Source organism: Fulvia fulva, chromosome 1 (genome assembly GCF_020509005.1).
Source record: "Fulvia fulva chromosome 1, complete sequence".
In the NCBI taxonomy this organism is placed as follows: domain Eukaryota; kingdom Fungi; phylum Ascomycota; class Dothideomycetes; order Mycosphaerellales; family Mycosphaerellaceae; genus Fulvia; species Fulvia fulva.
Genome location: NC_063012.1, coordinates 4070855 through 4092191, shown reverse-complemented (window position 1 = coordinate 4092191; position 21337 = coordinate 4070855). Strand labels below are relative to the sequence as shown.

At 55.3% G+C, this 21337-nt stretch overlaps 7 protein-coding genes across 7 annotated transcripts; 4 read left to right on the top strand and 3 right to left on the bottom strand.

Annotated features, from left to right (window-relative positions):
* Positions 1-1148: 1148 nt before the first annotated feature.
* CLAFUR5_00854 (uncharacterized protein) lies at positions 1149-2981 on the top strand (the record flags this gene model as incomplete). Its single annotated transcript, XM_047900002.1, has 2 exons — positions 1149-1825; positions 1877-2981. The coding sequence occupies 2 exons, from the start codon at positions 1149-1151 to the stop codon at positions 2979-2981; spliced, it is 1782 nt and encodes a 593-aa protein (XP_047756302.1).
* Positions 2982-4194: 1213 nt separating this feature from the next.
* CLAFUR5_00853 (Engulfment and cell motility protein 2) lies at positions 4195-6368 on the top strand (the record flags this gene model as incomplete). The annotated part of the gene is made up of 2 exons (XM_047900001.1): positions 4195-4464; positions 4518-6368. 2 exons carry the CDS (start codon positions 4195-4197, stop codon positions 6366-6368), a joined length of 2121 nt encoding a protein of 706 aa, XP_047756307.1.
* Positions 6369-8941: 2573 nt separating this feature from the next.
* On the top strand, positions 8942-10659 carry CLAFUR5_00852 (uncharacterized protein; the record flags this gene model as incomplete). Its single annotated transcript, XM_047900000.1, has 2 exons — positions 8942-8985; positions 9261-10659. The coding sequence occupies 2 exons, from the start codon at positions 8942-8944 to the stop codon at positions 10657-10659; spliced, it is 1443 nt and encodes a 480-aa protein (XP_047756308.1).
* Positions 10660-11271: 612 nt separating this feature from the next.
* CLAFUR5_00851 (uncharacterized protein) lies at positions 11272-12393 on the top strand (the record flags this gene model as incomplete). The annotated part of the gene is made up of 2 exons (XM_047899999.1): positions 11272-11517; positions 11593-12393. 2 exons carry the CDS (start codon positions 11272-11274, stop codon positions 12391-12393), a joined length of 1047 nt encoding a protein of 348 aa, XP_047756305.1.
* Positions 12394-12656: 263 nt separating this feature from the next.
* Positions 12657-13889, bottom strand: CLAFUR5_00850 (uncharacterized protein; the record flags this gene model as incomplete). The annotated part of the gene is made up of 1 exon (XM_047899998.1): positions 12657-13889. The coding sequence occupies one exon, from the start codon at positions 13887-13889 to the stop codon at positions 12657-12659; it is 1233 nt and encodes a 410-aa protein (XP_047756306.1).
* Positions 13890-14927: 1038 nt separating this feature from the next.
* On the bottom strand, positions 14928-16997 carry CLAFUR5_00849 (uncharacterized protein; the record flags this gene model as incomplete). Its single annotated transcript, XM_047899997.1, has 2 exons — positions 14928-16739; positions 16791-16997. 2 exons carry the CDS (start codon positions 16995-16997, stop codon positions 14928-14930), a joined length of 2019 nt encoding a protein of 672 aa, XP_047755191.1.
* A 1332-nt stretch (positions 16998-18329) lies between these two features.
* On the bottom strand, positions 18330-21026 carry CLAFUR5_00848 (uncharacterized protein; the record flags this gene model as incomplete). Its single annotated transcript, XM_047899996.1, has 1 exon — positions 18330-21026. The coding sequence occupies one exon, from the start codon at positions 21024-21026 to the stop codon at positions 18330-18332; it is 2697 nt and encodes an 898-aa protein (XP_047755190.1).
* Positions 21027-21337: the final 311 nt, after the last annotated feature.

The following is a 21337-nucleotide window of genomic DNA, read 5'->3' as shown; positions in this document are numbered from 1 at the left end:
CTTCTTGCATGTACGCGTGCGGTGGCGGCGGATAAGGTGAGGTAACAGCAACAAAGACGGCGGCGCTAGGCGTCTGTTTTGGTGCACATCGCACAAAGCGGTGTCGGTGGCGGAAGCAGCATTCGGGAGCGCTGAGGGTGGTGAGGGCGGTGATGTGTGATATCGTGATCAAGGGCGATGGTGAAAGAGCATCGCGCTCGATAGACGTCGCTGGTGCGCGGAGTAGGCTGGTCCCTGGCCTGGAGAGGACGACAGCACGGAAGAGATCAGCGCTGGCGTTCTGGCCACGATTCGCATGCCTGCAAAAACCTGCATTTCTGCATACCCACTCTTCGCTCTGCACACTGCACACTGCACGCTGCACGCTGCACGCTGCACGCTGCACGCTGCACAACCAGAAATGCACCCTCACCTCTCACCTCACCTTGCCGCCCTCCCGTCTGAGCACGCTCGCGCACAGTCGCCGCCAAGTAGAGTAGCCGTAGCCGTAGCCGTAGCCGTAGCACCAGCAGCAGCACGATCAATATACATGCGTCGCCGATACTGCGCGCATCCTCATCAGTCTTGACGCCTTCTGGTCGCGGATTGCCTATCGCCAGCAGACCCCGCAGAGGAACACAGCTGCAGCCCCAGCAGACGAAGACGACCGAGGGGACCTCGAGCCGTATGGTCCAGCGGACGCCAAGTTAGTCCCAGCTCTCTGCACCAAGCGGTCTCCCCCGAGAGTCACCCCGTTGTCCATTCTTCGACACTGCGCCCACGGGAGTCCTGGAAACTTCCCAACTCTATTGCCCACATCTACACCTCCGCTGGGCACAGTGAGCAATATCGACTTTCCTATTCAGCGCCATCATCCCATCTCCTACAGGCTACAGGTCGGTACGATATCGCTATCCGGAGTACCGCCAATCCATATCCGCGCAACACGACCGGACGAGTGCGTGCGATAGGGAAACACTGCCTACGCCAAAAGGTCTTGGCAGCGAACGACACTCGACTCCCAGGCTGGCCCTTGAAGTGAAGGTGAAAAGAAAGCAGGAAGCAGGAAGCAGAGCCTGAGAGACAGTGCACGCCCTCGCCTCCCACGCTCGTTTTGGCCGTCTTTGCATTCGCTACCTATGTTCTGAGTGTTTCTACCTGTGCCCACCATGACCGAAGTATTACAGGTCCCCAGGCAACCTGATGGACAGTCATATTACCAAAATTCGGCACTACGACGCTCAAGCCCATCATCCTCCTCGTTGTTCCTCGACACAGCGGGGCTCTCCTCGAGTCCAAAAGCGACTGCCGCCTCTACTCCGCATGCTGAGCACCAGGAGCGGTTACCCGTCTCGTTGCCGCCCTCGAGTGCCAGCTCCTTCTCGAGCATATCCAATGCCACTACGCTGGACTCTGCCTTCGACAGCACGAACTCGTCGATAGATACGGATCTAACCCTGGACACGGACCTCGACTTCCCAAACTACGACGACGTATCATACCGACACGACTCGGCGAGCACAGGCGTACCGCCGTCGTCGCCCGCATTCTGCGATGACTCCAGCGAGCCGACCCAGTCGACCTGCACAGATACAACACGCTCCGACTCGCCTCTGCCCACGCCGACTGTCGTGGATGATAGTGCTATCAAGCAGGAGCCATCGCGGCAGGTAGATTTCTTGAGTCATGACTGGCGAGAAGAAGATATATGGGCTTCCTGGAGGCATATTGTGTCTCAAAGGAAGGCGGTATATGGCGAGCGGTCGAGATTGGAGAATGCTTCATGGCGGACTTGGGCAAAGACCAAGTTTGATCTCGATACCGTCTCGCCGGAACGGCTTAACTGGTAGGCTCTACTGTGCGACCTCGACATGGACTCGCTCTAACATGTGAACAGGCTCAAGGAATCAGATGTGACATGGCTTTACGGCCCACTCAAATCCGCAGAGTCATACCCTATAACCCAAAATACATCAGAACCAGGCTCGCAGATCTCGAAGAACAACTCCTTCATCAACAAGAAGCCAATCTTGAAGAAACGGAGCATGTCGGAAGTGATGCTTCAAAAGTCTATCTCGAGCTCATCGCTGGTCAAGCAAGCAGCATCCGCTGTCCAGCTGTCAGGCCGAGGTGGCCGAAGATACGGCACCATGTCGGATATCGTAGACTCCAAGCTACAGTCGGAGACACCTAGTAGGGACCAGGTCGACTACTTTACAAGCCGCAGCACCAGTAGTGGTGGCACGCCTTGCGAGACTCAAGAGAGGCGGCACATCCGATTCGATGATCGCGTGGAGCAATGCATCGCTATCGACTGCAAGGATCCAGCTTTGGACGAGGAAGAAGAAGAGAGTAGCGAGGAAGAAGATGATGTGAAGCACAACGGCAGCACCGACTCGAGTAGTGATGACGGTATTGTGATGATGAAAAGGAAGAAGCTGTCCGGGCAGAAACGAAAAAAGGCAGGGAGTCGGAGCAGTTCAACTAGCGGGAGACGAATCATCGAAACACTCCCAGCGACTACGCTGAAATATCGAACGGATAGCCCGGATGTCACGGAAGAAGCACAGCACCACACCTTTGGACGGTCTTGGAACACTGCTAACCTGAGCCCGAGCCCATCACAGGAGACACTACGGCCTGCAAATCCTTCCAGAAACTTTTTGCTACAGCAGGAGCATGACAATGACGATGAGGTCGATTCTGACTCGTCCTGGTCTTTTGGTGCCAGTAACCCGAAGTCGTCGTTTGCCCTGGTTGACCGACGGCCAGGGGGTCCATCGAGCAGTCGAGCGAGAAACGCAAGTCCTGGCCCTGGACCAAGAAGTGGCGACTACGAGATAGAAGGCATGCGAAGGACCAGTAGCGGGATGTTCATGCCCATTGACGATGAGGAAGAGGACGATGCTGTGGCAACTGGTCTCTTCGGCAGGGTCAGCGAGACCATCAATACAGCTAGGGACATTGCTCATGTCATCTGGAACGTCGGCTGGAGGAATTAAGCGTGACACAGCTACTCGAACATATGATATCTCACCAACACATACGCCACGCCACGCCACGCGACGCCACGCCGCGCCGTGCAACTTAGATGACATATACGGTTCACGCCTGACCCTCCGCGATGCGGACACGGGCATGATATGATGTCTCACAGCCGACTCCTCACGGCGACACTACAGGACCGCAAAGGTTGGCAGAAGCATGACGAAACTGCTTCACGCAAGCGGCGACGCTGAAACGACGTTACGCAACTTCTGGGTTGGACCATGTTGATACTTTTGTTACGTTCTTACAGCGAAAAGCAACCGGCGATGATGCTTCGCCAGGAGTACATGATAGAAGGTGACTGGATGGACCTACACTTGTGGGAGGCTTCATCATGATTTCAGGACTGAAGCTCAAGGCGTTGAGAGAGCAGTGCCACGTAACTTGGCCTGCTTCTATGTATTTGTCAGTAATTACAATGGCCGTCCTTGCGATGGATGCTTTCTCCTCGATGAGATATTCGACTCAGGTATTCCTCGGTTCGGCAGGATTCGTGCGCGTGTGAAGTCGTCGGCTCGTATGGACGAGCAATAGGATGCTATGGGGTTGGAGGTTGACGCAAGCATACGGCACATTCGATCTTCTTACCGCAGCAGAGTGTTTCTCCGTCTGTTGTCTTCTCCACGTCCGTGTGCGCAGTGGTTCGTTGGTAGCCCTAGATGCTGCTGAAGAAGCATGCTGTGGGGTTAAACCTTGCCCATCGTTGGTTCGGCGTCTCTACACCCATGGAACCATCTCATCTCATGCATGCGCAGACGTGTCTCACATGTTTCTCACTCTCATCCTCCCTCAATCTTTCATCTTAGGCACCGTACAAAGCTAAGAGCAAGTAGCTCATGTTTCGCCTATGCTCTCTCGCATACCGTCCGTACTCAGCCTGTGCGCCGTTGAACGGTCCCAGATCATCCTCCGTCGTTAATCTCCCGCTCCGACTCCGCACCACGAACTAGTCCTCACATGTCGACACGACACGACTCGCGGCAGCAGCAGCACGGGCTCGTTGATCTGGAAGTCTGGGACTTGAACCTTGGATGTGGAGCTTGTTTGGAGCATACCATGTTCCGCCATCTACGCTTCATCCTCTCCATCGTGCTGTTTTGTGTCATTTGCAAAATCTCCCAGGAACTGTCCGAGAAGGGCGACTTCAGTGTCTGAAGCAGCTGCACTATGGACGAGCCTCCGGATGTGGCCACGCTGGTCGCCGGCCTTGTCGCTGAGAGCGAGAGCGCGAAGAAATATGCGGTGTATAAGTTGAAGGGACAATTGGGAGATCCGAGTTTCGCGGACGCATTCATACAGTGCAATGGGTTGCCGCCGTTGAGGCAGGCGGTACTGGATACAAGTGGGAATACGCAGGCGTATGCGCTCGGGAGTTTGAATGTGCTGTTGGAGCTGGATATGGGGTGGGAGTGTATAGATGAGGAAGTTCTGGACAAGGTATGAACGGGTGAAACATGGAAAGAGCTGCGCCGATCTGACGGTGTGGACAGGCACTTGCGCTGGCCATCTCACATCCTCTGGTCAACATCGTGCGCAACGCGCTACATCTCCTGGTCCTAATCGTCTCGCAACCACTGACGACCGGCATCTCTGATGAAGACGCGCAGTCTGGATTCGTTGCGCTGAAGCCGGCGCTGGACAATCACCCGCAATTTCTGGAGTCTCTGGTACATCGATTGAGCGCGTCTGATCATGGCCTGTGTGCGAATGCGCTGCAGCTGGTCAACGCTCTGATGAACGATGCCATCGTCAATGGAGGCGAGCACGAATGGCCCAAGTTCATCAAGAAGTTGCAAGATCTGGGAGTTATTGGAGGAGTGGGTATGCTCATGCGTGGTGATGCAGCAAGCGACGCCGACAGTCCTCTAGCAACAGCCATATTGGAGTTTCAGAGCTTGACGAAGGTCCTGCTGAGGCAATGGAGAGATGTAATGGTCAACATGGAGCTACCTGAGCACAAGAGGGCGTTGAAGACGATCAACCTGCTGAGCAAGCCAGAGCCCTACAGCCCGCCACCAGCGGCCAATGGAGTGAAGCCCAGGAAGCACCACCCAGAAAAGTGGCGACGGTTGGGCTTCGAAACGGAATCTCCTGCTTGGGAATTCGACGAGACTGGCTACCTCGGCATGATGGATCTGGTGGAGTATTGCAAACGCAACGAGGACTCTTACGTTAAGACGTTGATGGAACAAGCGAGTCTGCCACGCGAGCAACGGTGTCCGATCGCACGTGCAAGTTTGAGCGTTACCTTAATACTATACGAGCACTTCGAGGTCGACGATGCGGGATTCTCCAGTGCTAACAATCGCAACAACAGTGTCTCAGGCAGGCTGATGCCCAGCGTCGACAACTTGTACAAGCCACTACTTCTCCAATGGGGTCGCCTGCACACTGCTGCGTTGAATGCATTAATGCGGCTCTGGAAGGACGCCGGCGCCGAACACGAAGACTTCTATAAGATGGAAGAGGTTGTGCGCATCATAGTGGAGAGAATCGTGGGGTCGACGGGTCGCAAGACGGATGTAGGTCGAGTTGAGGAAGAGCTCAGACGAGTCAGTCTTGAGACAGCCAGAAGATGGCAGATGGAGAACCTAAATGAGGTCTATCAAGACGCGTGGGGTCCACATCTCGTACAAGTTCGCGAGCAGCTGCATCATGAGAGCATGCAGTTCATGGAGGAACAGCGCATTCGGTGCCTACTTCAAGGCTCGTGGTTCCCAACATCATCGCAGGCTTCGGGAGCCGCAAACTGGCGGTATGTGCGTTTAAGCCACAACAGGAAATGGCTGCACTATCAGAACTACTCCGCCAAGGGCGAGGGCGAACCACCGCTGGCAGACCTGCCTGAGCAGATTGATCTCAACGCAGTCACGTCCGTCGATAGCAACGTGTCGGCATCCGAGCAGCCTATCATGAAATCCCAAAACGACAGCACAGAAACCCTCAAGGACTCCGCACGCGACTCCGCCAAGGGGACCACAACAAAAATAACAATCCTAGGGCTCCTCTCCCCAGCAGGGTCTAGGAGCGCCGAGGCGGAAGAAGGCGTGCTGTTGGAACTGTTCCCCCAGACCTCCTATCTAGCATCGGAATGGTTGGACGGACTCCTAATGTTATTGGACCAACGACCAATTACCAAGAACACGACGCGGCTGATCGAGATGATGGAGGACTGGGGGGTGAGATTGCGGATGCTGAACCTTCGCTGGGAGGACGTGGATTGGGAGGCTCTAGAATTGTCCGTAAAAGGAGATGCCGTGGACTCCAAGGCAGTGCCGAGCAGGGAAGGGGTGGATGAGCAGTACTGGTACGCGTTGCCGGACGAGGTTGAGGAGCCCTAAGTCGGTGGATGCTGGGGAGAGAAAATTCTGTAGATCCGTGGATCTTCTCTTCTGTCTCTGTCCATGTTCTTCGTATATTGTCAGCTCTCTTTGCCGAATTTGTAAGCCTGACATGCGATAGTGGTTCTTGCAACACGTCGGTTGCCTGCACATGCGTCGGATGGCGCGGAAATTTGAACTTTGCTGACTACTTGCCTCGCTAATGGTACCCTCGTGCGGAGATTCGTCACAGGCAGCGGTATTGTCGTTGCGTGTTGATGGACGATTGGCGGGAAGTGGAATACTGTAGCTTGCTTGCGTTTGCTTCATTTCGCGGCAGTCCGATGCTGGCTCCCTCCTCCCATAGTGGACCCTGCCACATGGCTACCAGGTTGACAGCGATCATGAGCAGGTTTGGCACCGCCATCTTCGTCCACTACTCCCCCTCCGACCGGGAAGTGAACAGCCACTAACAAACGGAGGGGCCGAGGTGTGGTTTGCGCGATGGGAAGTGTGCTGAAACGCCATGCCATGCCTCGGCCCGATCGCGTGGCCATGACAGAGCTTTGTACATGACAAGCAACGAACCACGCTTGCGAAGCAACCATCTCGAAGTTTGGAACAAGATGAAACTGCAGCTCGTATCAGTCGGCGCATAGCGTAGGTACAGTACCTCAAGTAGCAGAAGCAAGCAAGACCAGCACCTCAAGCAGCAGAAGCAAGCAAGACCAGCTGACGAGGCGTTCTCTGTGGTTGGAGGCGTCTATCTGCGCTTACGCCTGCGGGCGTGACAGGAGCGCCATCTGTGCAGATGATCGACGCCTCTCTTTCTCTAGCTTGCGTGATGCACACCAAGGACGGTTGAAATGTCGGTCCAAGGCGTGAGACTTGGCGAGGACAGGTCGGATACAGAATGGTAGCCGAGTTCAGGCCGTGTTTGTTGCAAGTCGCGGGTTCGGTGTGCTGCTTCCGTGACTGATCTGAAAGTTGTTGAGTTCGCGATTTCCAGGGATTCACAGTCGTGGTCACCCTTACGAGGATCAAAGTTACATGTATGATGTACAGCGTCTTGCTGCAGCGGAGTCACATTCTCTTCCCGAGTATCCTAGCAAAATCCGGGATTCCAGCAAATCAGCCAGCTTAGTTAGCAGCGGCCACTACAAGCAAATGTGACTCCGCTGCAGCCAGACGCTGTACACGCATCCAATTGCTCTGATCGCCGGAGACCAACGAACGCTGCTGACGATGAATGCGTTCGCAGCCGTCAGCAGACAGCTGCTGATGTGAAGGATGGATATGCCCTAGCCTACGTCAACGTCAACGGCCAAGCAGGCGGGGCATTGCGCGCTCCACGTGTGCTGTAAATTGTAATAGACGCTTGAGGCTGCTCTGCCTTGCGGACATTATCGCCGGCTGAGGCGTTTGCACCGCTGTTGGTGTGCCTTGGAGCCGAGTGTTCGTACGACTCAGGCTCGTGCAAAGTTGCCATGTGGCGGCGCGAAGCTCAGCATCAGTGTTTTGGGTGCTTCGCGGGTGCTCGCACTCGGTACATGCAGAAGTATCGTTTGCGACAGCCTTGCTCCAGCAGAGAAGGCCGGTGATGTTGGGGGTGTTGAAACGGCGTTTGAATTGATAGCCCACTAGTGTCTCCCTAGCAGGCATTGTGGCAGACGGCAGACACGCTGCTTGCTAGCGCATAAGATCTGCCAGGTACGCGCGAATGTGACGAGGACTTCGACGACACCCACCCGGGGCTCGCTCGTGACGCCAGAATGGCCCAGAGAAGCGAAGGCCGCGGAGAGGTGTGCCTGCATGGCTCTGGAACGACATGCCGATCTCGACATGGCGATGCTGCTGTTGTACGAAGCGAAGACGAGGCATGCAGCACCCTGGCCCAGCAGTCGTGCCAGTGTCGCGACAGCTGCAATGCGGTCGATCGCAGATGCCACACAGCGCTTCTGATGCGTCAGTAGTCAGTAGTCTGGCCAGCAATGCTACTTAGGTACCTGTCGCGCACCGCGAAACTCATCTCAGGTGAGCAATGGGGGGCTCGGGACTTGGACGTCAGCAATGGTGAACATCCCGGGCGGGGGCTACGCAGTCAAGCGTTAGGGACGTTAAGGTGCTGACGGGCTCTGATAGTCCTTGCCGTCCTGCTGGCGCCTCCGCAGCTTCTGCTGCACACGACTACATACGAGAGTTTGAGCATCCTGCAAGGGCATCTTCTCTATTATTATCAGGGAACCGTGGTACTACTTGATCATTCTAACTTCGAAGAGCGCTCGCTTCCCTCTCTGTTCATCTACAACAATAAGTGCGCATGAACCCTCCGCGCGGATAGACTCGTTTGCACGGCGCTGGTAACACCGCATTTCCATGCACCACGCTTGGCTGACCACGGCGCTGGGACAAAAGCAACACCCAACCACCGTGCTCTGCTTTCAGAAGACGCTGATCAAGCCGGCGGCCTGCGCTCTTTCCAACGACGTGCATCCGAATCCACACCAACACCAAACCGCTCACGACCGAAAACGCGCGACGACGATCCCATCCGACCTCCACTGTCTGGACCTCGCTCCAAGTCGAGCACAAACATGGTGACGCCGGAGGAGTACGAGTCACTGCCGCCTTCCATACAGTGAGTCCCCTCGCCACAGCTCGTCGTCCCTGCCCGGACCGTTCACACTATCACCGCCGACCATCACATCGATGTCGATGGCACAAGCAGTCATTTCCACATGTGGCAAGCACAGAGTGAGCTTCACATTGCTTCACTCATGTCTTAGACACATGAGCTCATCGCGCCGTCTACTTGAAACCGCTCCCACTGTCATCACCCACATCAACCACTTGGCGGATTGATTGAGCTGCCTCATCGAGCACATGATGTACTTGCACTAACGCGCCATGCAGAAAGAAGTACTTCTCTTCGGTCGAGCGATTGCGCATCGCCCAAAAGTCCGCTGCACACAAGCGCAAGAAGCAGCCAACAGAACGGCTGCCACAAAGCGAGCCATGGCTGTCTCCTAGACCATCAATGGAGACTCTGGCGAGACCGCGAACAGCTCACAGCTTTCGACCATCAGGATTCTCTTCCTCACTCCCCGCTCGAACAACGCGTTCGGAGCGTTCGGAGGCTGACGTGGACGAGGAGCAAGCGCTCCGGTTCTTGGCTTTGCCTGACAAAGTCAAACGATCTCACTTCACGCCAGAGGAGCTGGTGCTGCTGACAGAGAGCTCGGAGCGAGCATTGGCCGCGGCATCAGCTTCGGACGAAGGACCTTCCCGTCGCACCACCATCGATCGAAAGGGTAGCATCGGTCTGGACAGCAACGGCAGTATAGGCTCTTCGCTGTGCCGATCATCAGTGTCGGAGGGGATGGCAGAGTACGTTGCGGCGAAGCAGTGGCTCGAGCTGGATGCAGAATCGATTGGGAGCTTCGACTACCCCGAAGAGATCGTGAAGATCTACGCCAGGAAAGGCTCCATCAGCTCGATGCATAGCCTGGCACCGACTGTTGCTTCGAGAACGGATGCGAGAAAGAAATCATTCTCCCGAAAACATGCAATCAAGCTGGCCCCGATACCTCTGCCGCCGCCAACACTCTTGCCCGCGGTACCACCACTTCCTTCCCCGACCACACTGAGTAATCTCAACAAGCTTGTGCAGCCTCCCGGACCAAACCCGGCACCAACAGAGGCTGCTCCACCGACCAAGTACTACAAGGACTCGCATGCCAGGCAGAAGCTGAGAGAGTACTTAGCATCGCCCGAAAAGTTCGACGAAGCACTCGAATTTGGCTTCCCTGGTGAACCAGGCCTGCCTTTGCGGTCCAGCTCTTTAGCATCGCATCTTGAATGTCCCGCTGAAGATGAGGATGAAGGACTTTCGGCAGCTGACAGTAAAGATGACGAGGATGACGAAGCTGTGGCCGGCTCACCCAGGACACCATCCGTCGTCCACGAGGCCTTCACCAGCATCACAACGCCACACTCTTCCCTCGATTCGGGAGTCGCGCTGCCCTACGCGCCAGGAAAAGCAAGTGCCCGCAGCATGTCACCAACCTTCGATGGCCGTGAGATGACTCTCCGCATGACCCTAACGAGGCCCGACCTTCGAGCTCCCGAAGAAGAGCTTTACGCTTTCCAGAGGAAGGAGGTTTCTGGTGTTGACAGCTCTGCCGACCCACTTGCCCTTGAGACACTGCCTGTCTGCAACGACCATACCGGCGCACATGGCGCCTTTGCAGTTCGACAAGCGTCGAGGGGAAGCTTCAAGCAGGTCTGGAAGAACATACGCGGGAAGTCCTGACAGTGACCGGTTGACATTGTGTTATCGCCAAATCGGCATTTCGTTTGTAATATGAAGCGTTCTAGCATGTCATTTAGCGATTACTCTCGCCATCATCTGCATGGCCGCATGGACAGCCACGGATATGGCAAGAAGGGAAAGGGAAGGCAGATGTGCTCGCGTTGTCGCGCGTTCCAGAGGACATAAAGTGTATCTAGTATTGTAAGAGTAGGGGCAAGGATGAAGTGCAGTGCACTCAAGCATACATATCGTTTTCGTTCATGTGTCACTAGATGCTTAGCCTGTAGTAGAACCGCGGTGCTGTTTGGTGTCACATGCTCATAGCTTGTTCGCTGCTGCTAAACGTAACAAAATGCGCTACACAGCTGCAACTTCACGTCATCAATCCTCGCGACGTGGGAGCTCTACGACAAGCTTCATGTAACGACATCGAGACAACGATCAAACACAACCCCGGTCCTGCCCTGCCCTGCGATTCCGTTGTAAGGCACGTTACCCTACCTACGAAACACCTCCTCGACATAATTGTAATTCGATAACAGCCCGCTACAACATTGACTTCCTACCTCAACCTACGTCGCCGAATAGCTGTCTTCCTCCCATCTCACGGCAATGGCGACCTCAACCAGCCTCAAGGAGCTTGAGGATGACCCACGCCTCTTCCTCTACACTTCACTGACTGCCGGCTCCTCCCACATCATCACGGCAACGTCGCGCATGGAAACGATCCTCAAAGCCAACAGAATCCCTTTCCAAGCGATCGATACCGCGACAGACACAAAAGCACGGCAACTGTGGCAACGAAGAGCAGGACAGAGGAAGCTACCGGGCTTGGTGAAAGAGGGGTTCGTTATAGGTGTATGTGCGTCATGAAACTGCATAGTCGCTCCACCGGCAAGGTATGGGTCTTGCTAACGAGGGGTAATGGAATAGGATCTGAACGAGGTCGAAGAGTGGAACGAGTTCGGCGAATTGAAGGAGAACATTGGAGATGTCCCGGCCCATAATGCTGCAGTACCTGCTGGTAGTCAAGTTGGTGTTCAGATTGCTGCTACCCTGAACACGAAACCCTCGATTGGAGGTTCGGCGTCCAAGTCACCGGTCGTCAATAAAGCACCACAACCTACCTTCGACAAGACGAAGGCGATCGCTCTACCTGGAGCGGCAGAAATCGCAGAGCGGAACAAGGCGAAGGCAGAGGCGGCGAAGGCAGAAGCGGCGAAGAGCCCCAGTCAGCTTGAAGCTATTAACCCGGAGACATTGGCCTCAAGCCCGGAAGATAAGAAGGAGCAGCACATGGAGAAGGCGAAGGATATCGGCAAGTCACACCCGAATTTGGATCACTTGTCGGCTCCAGCGTCAAGAATACAGTCTGGGACTGCGACGCCGGCGCAGCAGGAGGGTATGTCAGAAGGCGTGCTGCCTTTGACACAGGCTACTAAGGCAACTGAGAAGAGTGAGGACAGCAAGACTGTGGAGGATACGAAGAATGATGAGGAGCAGTCTAAACCAGCGGCTGAGAAAAAGGCAGACGAGGGACTCAAAGTCCACTTCGAGAAGAAGAAAAAGCCCGCGGACGAGGTCAAGAAGGATGAACCACAAGATGTAAAGACGGAGGCCATCGCAACGAAAGGCGTGGAGGAACTGAAGCTGGATCAGAAGGAAGACATGCCGAAACCACAAGAGGAGGCAGCGAAGCAAGAGGACAATGTGGGAAAGTCGGTAGAGGACTAGGAGAGCATGCTACGACTTCCCGGCGGAAGAACTTGGTAGTCGATTCGATTGGAAGCCAGATTTGACATTATACCCATTGGCCGTGGTTTTGGAGTTGGAAGTGTACAGCGGCGTTCACCGAGTGGCATTGGTTAATACTCTTCTAATTCAACATTGATCAAGTCCTTTCCTCATACTCCATTTCGCTCTCAACTGGGGGTATCATGCACAAAAAGGGATATCGCTAATCAACAGTTGGCACCCGCAAACACCGCAAGCTCCTATCAAAGCTGACTTTCCTCCTCTTCCTCCTGCCCATAATCTTTCTTCCGCTTCAACTGCGCAATAACGCTTCGATCCAGTTCCCTTTGTGCCTCTAAGCTTGCAATCGTCGACTCCAGCTGCACGATCTTCGCATCTCTCGCGTTCACAGCAAGTCTCGAGATATCTCTTCCTTTCGTGACACCCTGTGTTTTGAGGTCATGTTTTGACAGAATGCTGCGTATGCTGGCCAGCTTCTCTGGTGGGAGCCTGATCGAGGCGAGCTCGGCGAGGACTTCGCTGGTCAAGGAGCTAGCGGAGTCTGCTGGGTTGTGTAGGGCGTCCTTGTGGCGGGAGGGAGGTGAAGGTGTGAGTGGTGCGGTGGATGACGACGGAATCTCTGGAGCTTGTGGAAGTGGTGTGTAAGGTGTCGCTTCTTCCGATGGACTTGAGGCAATCTCGAAGGAGACTGTCTTGCGGTCTACTTGCGCAGTCAAAGGGCTGGCGAAGTAGTCGCTGACCGTCTTCTTGCTTGTAGCAGGCGTCATGGGCTCTTGCTCCTGTAGCCATGGTAGTGTTCGGCGGCTCTTCTTGACGGATGTTGCTGGCGTGGCGTATACGCCCGTGTTCTGCGCCTTTTGTGGTGTGTCGAAAGCGGATGGGACACAAGCCATATCTGCCAGCTCCTTCTCCTCGTCTCCATTCAACGACCACGGTTGATCGTCCTCACCCTCGTCCAGAATCATGTCTCGCGCACTGCGCTTCCTGCTCACATCGGCGGATCGCATGTCCGGTGGAGGTGGAGGTGAAGGCGTCTCAGAGTCCTCTCGAAGGGCTGGCGGTCGACTGTTGGTGCCGGAGAAGAGTCCTTTGCCTTGTGGTAGAGGCTTGCTATGCGACGATGGCACATGCTCCAATCTTCTACCGGCATCCCAGCCGTCTTGAAAGTCCTGCTGCAGCTCGTTGCGACTGTTCGCCAACACTGTCGTCTCCTCTCGCAGTTTGGCCTCTTCATCCCAGAGGAAGAAGTCGCAACCTTTGGCTCCCGTGGGTTGCCGTTGCTGGCAGGTGTAGAACCAGCGTCCCTTGTTCGGCCCCTCCTTTTTGACCTTGAAGTGCTCTGCGGGTAGTCGAGGCGTACAATTGCAGTGCCATATATTGTTCGCGAAGACTCCTTTGCCTGTTGCACTTGCTGTTCCTCCGCCTCTTCCTCGTCCTCGCCCACCTCCTCGAGCTCCACCACGACCGCGATACATTTGGTGCTCTCGTGCAGAAGCGGTAGAGCTACAGTCGCAAAGATGTGCTCAATGTTCTGTTGCCAGTATGTATGCTTTGCATCATGTTTGGATCGTGCAGATGTCAGGCCTCAAAGGGAGTGAATGCAGCATTGGACATGCATGTGGCTGGTCGTTGCTCGGCCAGCAAGCACCATCACCCGAAAGCTGCAAAGTTCACACTACAGATGTCTTTGAAACACTTCTCGACAACACACTTCTCGACAGCTCTACTCATCCTTGACCCACGGCACTGAGCCACGCGCCGAAGACATCATCCAGTGTTCGAATTTGACGGTGCATATTTTCTACAAGCATGCATGCACAACTCGAGATGTGACAGAACAAAGACTAGCCCACTGCTCACGACCACACGAACCGACACATGAACACTCCTGCGACTGTCACGGTGCAATCGCACGATGAATCACGTACCATCTGGTATCATTGACCTCTCGCATAGCATCATCAACAAGGCTCACCGCACTAGACGTCACAATGAGGGATCAGAATGAACTTGCATCGCCTCACTGTATCAGTAGTGATGTCTCGGAGACTTCCTTCGTACAGAACTTGCGGTGACCGAGATCCGCCAGATATCATTGTTGACATGTTCACCTCGTATGAGTGGGTCGACTCGGTGCGTGTTCGTCGAACTCCGCTGGAGACCCCAAGCACGATAGCGCACAGGGATACTGTCGACGGCGCCGTATTCCTGGTAACTGTCTAGATGCCGCGATGTCATTGCTACCACTTCCTGATACCAGAGACTGCGGCTTCCTGAGTGGTCAGTGGGAAACAGGATGGAATGTCTTAGTGAAGTGCCGAAAGAGCTCGTGTGTAATTTACCATACAATGCAGCGTGATGTATTCCATCTACCATCACCGGGTATCTCTAGTGGTCCATCGGCGTCAAATAAGTCTTCGCTCTATGCGAAACTATACAAAAGATCGTACAAGAGACTCCGAAAAATGAGCTCAACCGTCGATATACAAAAAAAACCCTCCCATAGGTACCGTTCAATATCCGAAAGCGTTCTGTACCAAACCATCCGTCGTGTATATTGCTGGGTTGTTGAAGGTCGGAGGTGCTGAAACTGTATGTTGCATCATTGGTGCCACATATTCATTGGTCGGAAACTGCATGGTAGGTGTGCAGTCGATAGGTGTTGGGTAGCCGGTAGTGAAGTCGGTGACTGCAGGGTACTGTTGGAAGTGCATAGCGTCGGCAGTGCTATACATCTCCTGTTGCTGAGGGAGTTCAAAGGTTTCCGGCAACGAATCGTCATTCGGCAGCTCTGGTATGTTGTTCATGCTCGCACCAAATGCTTGATCAGAGGATACCTCGATTTCCTGCAGCCACCCATTGGCTTTCAACCACTCGATAGGAGGCCAGTCGCCTCCAGCCTTTCCAGCTCTGCTCTCCCTTTCCTCGCCTCTCGCTTTCCGACCTCGCTTACGAGGGCAGAAGTGGGCTCTCCTCAAATGAGCGGCAGCATTGTAATACACGTTGTACCGCTTTTGTTGCTTACACTGCTTGCAAATGCCGAGTGGTTTCGCTGGCCACCACTCAGTTCGTGTCGTCGGCTCGGTACAGATCCAGACCTTGCGACATTCGGCGTGAGCTCGATCCCAGTGTCGTCGAAGTTCGTGCTCGCCACGGAAGCCGCCAGGGAACTCCTCGCACATGTTGCAGTAGAGTTTGGGATGCTGAGGTCGGACATATAATGCTTTCGGAATGACTTCCTTGTGCTTAGTGCTGGCAGTTTCCGGCTTGATCTGTCGAGGCTTGGCGTCTGGTGTGGTCGATGCTGATGACGAGGTTGGACCTTCTGGGATGCTCTTCGGTGCAATCGACTGTCGTGCGTTCTCGATGTGCTTGCGTCTTCGATCTGAGGCCTTGACTTCTGTCGATGCGTTGCTGGAAGAGCTATCGCTGCGCTCCATGTCTTGCGCGTGATGCGGTAGCGTAGTGTCATGAGCGTTCTGTTGACCGCCAGGAGCAGCAGTGAAGTTCTGACCATCGACAACAAAAGAAAATGGTTCCGTACAACCTGAGCCATATCCCACATTGCTAAGCAAACGCGCGGCATTACCATCTTGCAAACCGATAGTAGGCTGATTCAGACTACTAGCTGGCTTCTCAACGGGACAAGATACGAAAGAGTTATTTTCTAGATAATGGACAGGGAAGAGATCGGAAGCATTGATGAGGGAGGAAGACTCAACACGCATCATGTCGAAGGCATCAGTCACCGACACACTGGTCACACTACTTTGCCGGCTCATCGCTTCACTTGATGAGAGTGAGGATGGCGACAAGTGGGTCGGCATACTCGTACTTGGCGATACTTCATGTGCCGATGAGGGCATGCACAGGTTCGAGGCGTACGCAGGCTGAAAGGAAGGTCGACTTTCGTCTGTGCCCTCAACCCTCAGCCGCTTGTTGCTCTCGAAGGCTGGCGTTGCACCTGCATCGTTTGAGTCGCTTTGAAACTTTGAGCAATACTCGCTGGGTTCAAAGACTTGCACGTCGTCGAGTCGAGGTTGAGCATGAGTCGTCGCAGTCGGTCGATATGGTGTTGTGCCGTAAGTGTAGCTCTGAGAGTAGTCCATGTCGATGTGGTGGTGGTTGCGCTTGCCGTTGTTGTTGTTGTTGTTGTTGTTGTTGTTGTTGTTGTTGCTAGCGTAAAGCGGATGATTTGAAGTCGGTGCCGATTGATAGCCAGAATCGTGAGAACCAGCGATCGTCAGGGACCGGGCCATGGGCACTGGTGCGGCGTCGTGTAGGTAGTCGAAGTTGGAAAGCCCGTCGTCCGGTATTGAAGAGTCCTGTGATGATCAGTCATAGTTAACGGCCAGTGCCAAGCTCAAGTGCCCTACAAGAGACGCGTGGTATGCATCGTCGCCCGCCAGCGCGAGAGCAGTGGCAGCGGCGTCCTTGCGTACACATCGCGGTGTATTTGAGTCGAAGCCGTAAGCTGAGTGAGCCGTCGGCCAGAGTGCTGCGCCGGTCTGCCAGAAGAGATTCGGGTCGTCCAGGTCCAGAGCGGCGAAATTCGCGTCGTTGGGTATACTGTGGTCGGACATGATAGGTGAGTGGGGCTTTCGAGGAAGCACGGCAGTGCGCACGTGGCGGATGAAGAGTGGTGAGGTGTGGTAGGAGTGTGTTTGATGAAGCACCCAATGGTTGGTTGCTGGGTCGGGAAGTGCTTGTGTCTGGAGTCAAGGTGAGGCGGACGATCGACGGGCAAAGGGAGGCGAGCAGGTGTTCTTATTATGCACGGCAGAGGCAGAGGCTCAGGCAGCGTCGCTGAGATTGCATCAGGAGCTTGGTGGTCAACGTTAGCGGCGCGAGGAAGGCGACGACGCGCAGACTTGTCGACATGGTTAAAGTTGGTTTGCCGTTTCCTGCCTGTTGTGCATGCATGGGTAGGGTGCATGTACCCAGCAGTGGTGAGTACACTAGTCACTGCTCAGCGCGCGGGTGATTGCGCAGGGCCGGCGAGACGAGTCGCCAAGCGAACGCATAACACAGTGGGTGAGTGCTGCTGATGAGGTGTGATGAGTAGGTAGTCGAGGGTAGCACTGGTAGTGCTAGCTCGCGGTATGACTATGACGGGAGATGGACAGCGCAGAGCGATGCTTCCGGATAGCGTGCGCGTGACGACTTGCGCAAAAGGTGAGGCATCGAATGGGAAGCTTCCAGCGTGCATGCGTCGGGCGTCGAGTCTGTCGACCGACGACCGTCTCAACTTCCAAGAATTCAAGCGCGACGGCGAGCATGCCGCTCCCTGTGGCTGCCCCAGCGCCTGCCCCATTCGCTCGATCGTACCAGGGTCATGCCGCCCCTTCTCGACCTCCACGAGATCACGTCCTTCGTGCTGTAGTTGTATGTAGCCTGTGCCTTGCCGCCGCACAATCTGCATGCGACGTGCGCTTGCGGAACATTTTCACCTCGCACAATGCCGTCAGTCCTCAGGCACACACAACATGCACAGACAGAGCCACGAGGTCCAGTGCCCCAGATCATCCTCAACAACGCAAGATGACGCCCAGAACCGAGCATCTGGCACAGACGGCATGCCGTTGTGAGACGCAAGGAAGCCCGCTACATCATGTCACCATGGAAGGCGTCTCGACTTCGACCATGTCGTGCATGTTCCACTGGCCCTGCTCAGCTAGTCAGGGAGATGGCCTAGAACTTCTGCTTCGGGACAGCATCCTACGAAACGCTTGCGCATGACGGACCATGATGATACCGAAGCATGTTTGCGAAAGGCCAACTTAGACCTTCACAACTTGATACCACCGAGGCTGACCCGCACAATCGTGGACAAACCACTGTGCCCACCTTCGTCCCAAAGGCAAACGACAAGAATAAATTCATCTCGATACCGATTCAGCTAGCCGCAGCCTATTCTACAGGATCGTGGAAGCAGTCGCAAAGAGTCTTCTGGCCTTGGCAACGGGATTCCTGGTTTTGCGCGTCGACAGGCCTCTTGTGACAGGCTTCTTCGGAGCAGCGACAGGTGCCACCCACGTCGACCCAGCATCAATCTCCTCGACATCATCATCCCAATCAAAGCCGCCTTGATCACCGCCTGCACCGCCGCCAGTGCGATTGCTTCGGATGCTGCCGCCGCTATACCCTCCTCCACTTTGAGTGCTGTGCATGCTCGCTGCGTAAGCTACACTTCCTTCCCTGCCCAGCCGATTGCTGCTCACGCTTGGACCGTACCCACTATCGCGGCCCACCCTCTTCCTTTGCACGCCTTCTGTGTAACTTGCGCTGTCCCGAAGTCCAGGTCGTGAGGGTGCTTGGAGCACAGCATCGAGCATACTCTCTTCGGGAGCTGGAAGAAGTGGTAGACCGGCAGTCGTCTCCAGCGACCCGAGCGTCAGAGATTCTTTGCGTTTCATCAGCTTCTCTTTCTCCGATGAACTAGAGCCTGCCGAGGTCCTGGACAGTCGAGCGATACCTCTGGCCCGGAGCGTTTCTTCCGTCTGAACAGGCGGCGCAACAAGTGGTGCAACAGACGCTCTAGAAGTTGCCAGCGGTGAACTGCTTGTTGTCTCAAGAACTTCTTTCGCAATCACGACTTCAACTGGGGTGGGATCCGGTTGTTCTGCCGGCGGCGTGCTGAAACGTTCAATCGCTTCGGCAAGGTCTTCTTGATCTTCGTCCATGTCCACATCCATCATGTAAGACAGCCTGTCGCCGCCGAAGCTAACGACTTCGAAACCAAATTCGTCAAAGAAGTCGAGAATGTCGTCTACGACGGCATCATCGCTTCGCCGCCTCGGTATGCCGAGAGCGTTCTGGTACACTTTGTCCACGGCTTCCTGAAACGGTTCCAGGCTCGCAACAGAATTCTTCCTGGGCATGATCGCAGGCTTGGGCAACTTGATCGGTCCGTGAATGTACACTGTTGGTTTCCAGGCAGTGAGTTCGGGTGGTGTCACAGTCACGATGGAGCCTCCTCGTAGATGTATCTGCGTCGCCACTGGCGTCGTTGCACCTGAGGCTGGCGGCGACTTTTCAGCTCCTGCTGCATCTTCGGGGATGGCTGCCAGCCCGCCTGGTGATACCTGGTCGGACTTTCGTCTGCTGCGTCCCTCACTCCTGGCATTCGTGTCACTCTCCGTGATTAGGGACAGGGGACTCCGCTGGACGCCCGCGGACTTTTGAATGCGACCTTTATTTCTCGGTCTGGTGGGGAACTCGTGCTCTGTCTGATACACCTCTATAGGCGTTGATTGCACCGAATTCGGTGTTTCCGGTAGGTCCTTGTCGATGAAACTGAGGCGAGGCGGTAAGTTGAGACGGAAGCCAATGTCTGGTGATGGTCTCTTGTTGCGTCTGTTAACGTTCCCATACACCATCTCGGCCACCGGAAAGAAGCCCTCATTCACGAGCATGCTCATGGTTTCTCCCTTCCGCTTCCTCTTGCCACCACTCTGCGCTTGCATTGAGGCCGGTGGTCTTGCTTGCTTGGTGACGGCATCCTTCCGCGCAGTGCTCTTCAATTTACTAGTCTTATCGAGCTTAACCAACGCATCACGAAATTCTGCGGCTCGGTCAGTCGGGTACGATGACCTGCTCCTGTCCCAAGCCTTCGACAACGGGCTGCTAGGGGAGCGAGGTGATGTTGTCGATGATCTTCTGGCACGCATGGTCTTCGCCTGATGACCACTCCCACTCATCAGAGCAGATCGGGCTGCTTGCAAGCTACTGGTGCTCCCCGTCCTAGCCAGCAACGGCGGTGCAGTATTCGATCGCACCGCCGAAGGCCTCACAGGAGCTTCATCCGAAGAATCAGACCAAGCAGATCCTTGCCGCGCTTTGTCCTTCATCACGCCCAACGCCATACCGAACGCGACTTCTGGTGATGTTGTCGCAGGCTGGAACAGTAGTGGCTGTGCTGGCGACGCTCGAGTGCGCAATGACAGCTTCGATGACGATTGCGAATGCTTTCCAGACTGGGCAGGTCCGAATGGAGACCCAGGCTTGAATGGTGATGACTTGGGACCTGAGGAAGGTCTGAAGTTCGATATCGCGGCCGGAGACTCAGGTGGACATTGCGAAGGCATCACGGGAATCTCCTGCGGCGCCCATACCCTCGGACTCATGCCCTGCGAGGACAAGGGCGCAGCCGTCCAAGAGGGCCCAACATTCTGCTGCATGACGTGCCTCAGCGGCGATCTCTCTGGAATCGGTGGTGTCTGTGAAGTTTGCACTCCCTGGGGACCAAGTCCGCTGGTAGGACTGCTTCTCTCGTATTTTGGATCAAAGCTCGGCGTGGCAGGCAAGAAAAGTTCACTCGGTGGCCGCGGTGGTCGTTTAGGTGGTTGCGGTGCTCGTCTGGGTTCTTCGAACGATGGGAACGTCAGTCTCACGTTCTCGCGTGGCGAGAGGGCTTGGCTATCGGGGCGTGGGCGGCGGAGCTCTATTGTCCGTGGGCTCTGTGCTGCTTGACGAACGGGTGGTGGAGGGGGAGGTGCGCTTGGTGGTGGTGTTTCGGGTGGTGTTGTGGCTAGGGACGAGATATATGTTGATGGATGCTTGGAGTTCCGCTTGGAGGACATTGCGTTGTGGCGGTTGCTGCGTTGGAGCATGTTGCTTCTGCTATCAGGCTGGACTCGGGATGATCTACGAAGGCCGCTGGTTGGGGAGGTTTGTGTTGATGGGCGTCGTTCATTGTCCTGGGATGGCGTGGTCGTTGGCTGAGGCCCTGACATGGTGCGTGGCGGTGATGGTGCCGCTCACCGATGCCGCAGGAGCATACTGGGGCGCTTCTTGCTGCATTCTGGTGAGTAGTGAAGGTCTGGCTGCATAGTGGATCGTGTTCTTTGTCCTCCGCAACGAGGCAAGCACTCGCGGCGCACAAAGAACCATGGTCCAGGTTATCGCTGGCCAGCATTCCACA